At 41.2% G+C, this 5,135-nt stretch overlaps 1 protein-coding gene across 1 annotated transcript; it reads left to right on the forward strand.

Annotated features, from left to right (window-relative positions):
- Nucleotides 1-1,787: 1,787 nt before the first annotated feature.
- On the forward strand, nt 1,788-4,506 carry LOC133456348 (aromatase). Its single transcript, XM_061734829.1, has 9 exons — nt 1,788-1,983; nt 2,063-2,213; nt 2,297-2,451; nt 2,535-2,699; nt 2,782-2,896; nt 2,990-3,101; nt 3,240-3,402; nt 3,793-4,034; nt 4,231-4,506. Exons 1-9 carry the CDS (start codon nt 1,788-1,790, stop codon nt 4,504-4,506), a joined length of 1,575 nt encoding a protein of 524 aa, XP_061590813.1.
- Nucleotides 4,507-5,135: the final 629 nt, after the last annotated feature.

The following is a 5,135-nucleotide window of genomic DNA, read 5'->3' on the forward strand; positions in this document are numbered from 1 at the left end:
CTGTAAGTAGGGACAGAGACCCAGAACAAAGTCAATAAACCGGCCTAAAAAGTTAGGTATTTGCCTCTGTTTTCTATGTTTTTCTATGGTTATACCAACTTCAGCACAAAAGATGACCTAAAACAAACAAAAACTTGTAATACCAGTGGGGCCCCAATAAACCACTACTTATATCAGCTCTACCTGCTCAGGGTCACGAGGAGCTGCTGGAGCCGATCAGGGGCAACTTTCATCACGATACAATATGGATGACAGTTCGATGTTTGTCAATATCACAAAGTCTCCCACTAAATGATTTTGATTCGATGTGGCTGGCGATCAATATGAAACAATATCATAGCAGGTTGACTGAACACAGAAATCCCTGAAATCAACTTCTTGTTTTAGTTTTTTATTTCTGGGCTAACCTAGACAGTTAAATAAAAAGTAGTATCTTTAATAAAAGTAGACTACAAAAGACCACTTGATAATATGTATTGATAAGGTTTACATTTGATCAGTATTTTTATTTTCTATTGACGATGTTTCATCATTCGTCATTAAACTGATGCATGGCTGTAGATGGATGGATCATCAGAGCCTAAGAGGCACGGAGACGCTATGCAGAGTTAGTTTATGGTCCACATTAAAAACTAACTGAACACAAGTATGTTGTTTGGTGATTTGTCTATAAATGAAAATTATCTAATGTTACATATCAGTAAGAGAAAAATATGATAGAATTTCAAAGATTAGCCTCAAATTTGAATATGAAATGAAAATCAAGTGTTTTCAATCAGATAATCAGTTGTGAGTTCTAGTCTGAGTTCCTTAGAGAACAAAGGTCAAAGTTGAATTTTTACAGCATTTTAGAGGGAGTTGTTCGTGTTCATCCGCCTCGTCAGAGTTAGAAAGTCATTATGATTTTTGAAGTGATGCGAACTGCATTTCTGCTGCTATAATCAGAGACATTTGTGTGTTGAGGAAGAGTCCACACTTGTTTCTTCAAGGCAAGAGTAATGTAAGCAAGTAAGTAAAACTTTATTTATATAGCTCCTTTCAAGATACAAATCACTAAGTGCTTCACAATAAAACACAGGAAAAATCGTGAGCAAATTGAGCAAAAGCAAGTTTAAAAAGATGCGTTTTTAGCTGCTTTTTAAGAGAGATCGAATGAAAGTGGACTTATATTGCCGTGAATGACGAAGTCAAAATCACGACAAGTCCAAACAGAACCTCTGATCACAATGTCCAGTATACTGAGGGCTCACAGCCAGAGCCGTTCTGTACTCTGAAAAAGCAAACCTTTGGACAAACCTGGAGGGAATTTTATTTATTTATTTCTAAAAAGAAGAATGTAATCCCTGCTGTTTCATTTTTGTTGACTCAAAAAAAAGAAAGAAAAGAAATCCAGGACAGAAGACGCTGTAATAATGACAGTAATAACTCTGATGTTCCCTTATTCCCACAGACCAGCTGTCAGGTGTTGGTTTTCCAACAAAATTCTTCTGATCTTCAAAGGAGGCACAATTCTTTTCATCACGAAAATGTCAAACACACGCTCATACTAACCTGCACCCACTCAGCTGTGTCCTGTACACTCAAGGGCACAGGCGCAAATCCAACCGCTCAAGGTCTCAAGTGTATTGTTTACCATTTTCCTCCTATGTTGTGGCTTTTGTATTACCCTGACCTGGCTCGTAACCAGCTCAGACTGCCTATAAAGTGAAAGCCCGGCTAGCTTTCATCATCTGCACACATCAGGTTTGAGCAGCTGCCTGCAAACATTGTTTTACGTCTCCCTTCTTATGGATTTGATCTCTGCTTGTGAAAGGGCCATGGTACCTGTACGACTGGATGCTGTGATGGCAGACCTGATCTCTGTCTCGCCAAATGCCACTACAGGCCACTCATCTGGCATCCCCGTGGCAACAAGAGCCCTCATACTGCTAGTCTGTCTACTGCTGGCTGCCTGGTGCCACTCAGACAAGAAAACTATACCAGGTGGGTTCAGTCTTCATTTATTTGCTTTGACACTCAGTTTTATCCAGGCAAATGCATTCATGGTCATTTATCGCCACAGGTCCTTCTTTCTGTTTGGGTTTGGGGCCACTTATATCATATCTGAGATTCATCTGGACTGGCATCGGCACAGCAAGTAACTATTACAACAACAAGTATGGAGACATCGTCAGAGTCTGGATCAATGGAGAGGAAACACTCGTACTCAGCAGGTTTGTTGTGTCTCCTTAACATTGATATTACAATAGCACGAGTCAATCAAAGTGTACAAATAATCAGCGCTGCTTCTCATCAGGGCATCGGCGGTACATCATGTTCTCAAGAACGGAAAATACACTTCCCGTTTTGGGAGCACGCAGGGACTCAGCTGCATCGGCATGAACGAAAAAGGCATCATATTTAACAACAATGTAGCTCTGTGGAAAAAAATACGCCCCTATTTCACCAAAGGTAACTTCTTTAAATGTTTATCCAGCATTGCAGAATTGTGACTGACACACGTTGACTGACATAAATCCCCAAACCCTCTCCAGCTCTGACAGGTCCCAACCTGCAGCAGACCGTGGAGGTTTGCACCTCTTCCACACAGACTCACCTTGACAAGCTGGACAATTTAGCTCATGTGGACATCCTCAGCTTGCTGCGCTGCACCGTGGTCGACATCTCCAACAGACTCTTCCTGGGTGTTCCTGTCAATGGTGAACACAGCTACCATACAAGGTGTAATTAAAGACTGTGACTTTCAGAAGGGTTTATTCAACATGAATTGTTTCTGTGCAGAGAAAGAGCTGCTGTCGAAGATCCAGAAGTATTTTGACACATGGCAGACTGTGCTGATCAAACCTGACATCTACTTCAAGTTTGGGTGGATTCTGCAGAGGCACAAGACAGGAGCGTGAGTAGAGCAGTCGTTTCTATTTTTCATTTGATGGTTCTTTTTACATCAGCTTGGTTTTAGAAGGTTTTTATATGACGTGTTATTTTGCAGCCAAGAGCTACAAGATGCCATAGAAAGCCTCGTAGAACAGAAGAGGAGAGACTTGGAGCAGGCAGATAAACTGGACAATATCAACTTCACAGCGGACCTCATATTTGCACAAGTGAGTCTAGGACTTGTATATATAATTCTTTCATTTCAGAGGCAAGCAAGTCTTGTTTGTTGTTCGCTCATGCAAATCGTCTAATGAAATGGTTCTTTTTTTCTTCTTCTTTTTTTTCTCTCCCTCATTTCTGTTCAGAATCACGGTGAGCTGTCGGCCGAGAACGTGAGGCAGTGTGTGCTGGAGATGGTGATCGCGGCACCAGACACGCTGTCCATCAGCCTCTTCTTCATGCTGCTGCTCCTCAAACAGAATCCCCACGTGGAGCTGCAGCTGCTGCAGGAGATAGACACTATTGTTGGTAAGCTGCTTTCCGAATCAAACATAATGGAAATGTCATGCGGTGTCCACCGATGCCAGATATCTTCCACGCCAAAACAGCTGCAGGCAATTTTCACTTGGTCTACTGCACGTCAGAGGTGGATTTTGAGGGGACTGAATGACACTTTGTGGGATTCGACTTTATTATTCTGCCAATATGTGTGTAAATAACACCTCTTGGTTTCCTTGTTAAGCAATTCTGGAAATTAAAGGAACAAGAACTGAACATTATTGCCTTCACTGGTGGTGACTGATGCAGGATTTATGTTAGATTTGTTGCATTAGATGACGTACACTTGTATCATAGAAATGTCTCAGCAGTAAACCGTATGAGTCAGTGATGACATGTTCATGGTTGTCATCATCCCAGGGGACAGACAGCTTCAGAATGGAGACCTTCAGAAGTTGCAGGTCCTGGAGAGCTTCATCAACGAAGGCCTACGCTTCCACCCAGTGGTGGACTTCACCATGAGACGAGCCCTTTTCGATGATGTAATAGAAGGCTACAAAGTACAGAAGGGCACAAATATCATCCTGAACACCGGACGCATGCACCGGACAGAGTTCTTCCAAAAAGCCAATGAATTTAGTCTGGACAACTTCCAAAAAAATGTGAGTAATTACTATATTTATAGCCAGACTTCAATTACTACGGCAGTTGAATTAATAAAAAAATAATTTCAGGGTATAGAGTGTTGGACACAGCAAGTCCTTTGAACTTAGTCAAAGTTGTTTAAGTCTTTTATCGACAAGTGTCAAAACACTTGTTGATCTGAACTACCTTCCTCATGGTTCTGTCCTTCTTTAGGCTCCTCGCCGTTACTTCCAGCCCTTCGGTTCAGGTCCTCGCGCCTGCGTTGGCAGGCACATCGCCATGGCGATGATGAAATCCATCTTGGTGACGCTGCTGTCCCAGTATTCTGTCTGCCCCCACGAGGGCTTGACCCTGGACTGCCTCCCACAGACCAACAACCTTTCTCAGCAGCCTGTGGAGCACAAGCATGAGTCTGAACATCTCAGCATGACCTTCCTACTCAGACAGAGAGGACGCTGGAAAACACCTCTAGATACACCTACAGTATAAGCTACTTCTCATATATATATATATGTTTGCTCACCATCACGCCATTTATATTATTTTATGATTGTACAAAGCATTGTTTTTTATTTTTGTGTTGCATTAAACTGTATTTCACCTTGAATTGTTATTCACAATGTTAAATGTGTTTCTATATACTTATACAGAAATACACATAAATTATTACATCACAGCTCTCTGTTTTCATCTTTCATTTTTATGATTGTTATTATTATTTGTATTATTGTCAAGCCAAGGGTTGTTAACATGGCATTTATAAAAATAGTGGTGCATATTACATATCTGATTGTAGGGGGTCTTAGTATTGAGCAACCACAACCTCTGACAAGTAAAAACATCAGATTTCACCTCTGTATTTTCATTGAGTTGAGGTCTGGACTTTGACAAGGGCATCCCAAAACCTTTATTCTGGGCATTAAAGCCAAATGACTCCCCAACTCCACTTAAGTTAGATAGCAACCCTTAAAAAAACAAACAAAAGAAACCTAATTCATAGTTGTTCATTATTTTCTTTTCATTGTGAACTTTAACATTTAACATGCTCACTGAGGCCTGTAGGCTCAGACATCTTGCTCTTGAGGTAAATTTGCTGGGTGGACTGGCAACTTTCTTTC

This window comes from Cololabis saira, chromosome 2 (assembly GCF_033807715.1).
Source record: "Cololabis saira isolate AMF1-May2022 chromosome 2, fColSai1.1, whole genome shotgun sequence".
Classification (NCBI taxonomy): Eukaryota; Metazoa; Chordata; class Actinopteri; order Beloniformes; family Belonidae; genus Cololabis; species Cololabis saira.

Excerpts from the sequence above, each read along its gene's own strand:
- LOC133456348 (XM_061734829.1), top strand. The coding sequence starts at position 1,788 with ATGGATTTGATCTCTGCTTGTGAAAGGGCCATGGTACCTGTACGACTG. Across the intron at positions 2,897-2,989 it reads CAGAGGCACAAGACAGGAGC|CCAAGAGCTACAAGATGCCA; the intron begins GTGAGTAGAGCA and ends GTTATTTTGCAG. Across the intron at positions 4,035-4,230 it reads TGGACAACTTCCAAAAAAAT|GCTCCTCGCCGTTACTTCCA; the intron begins GTGAGTAATTAC and ends GTCCTTCTTTAG.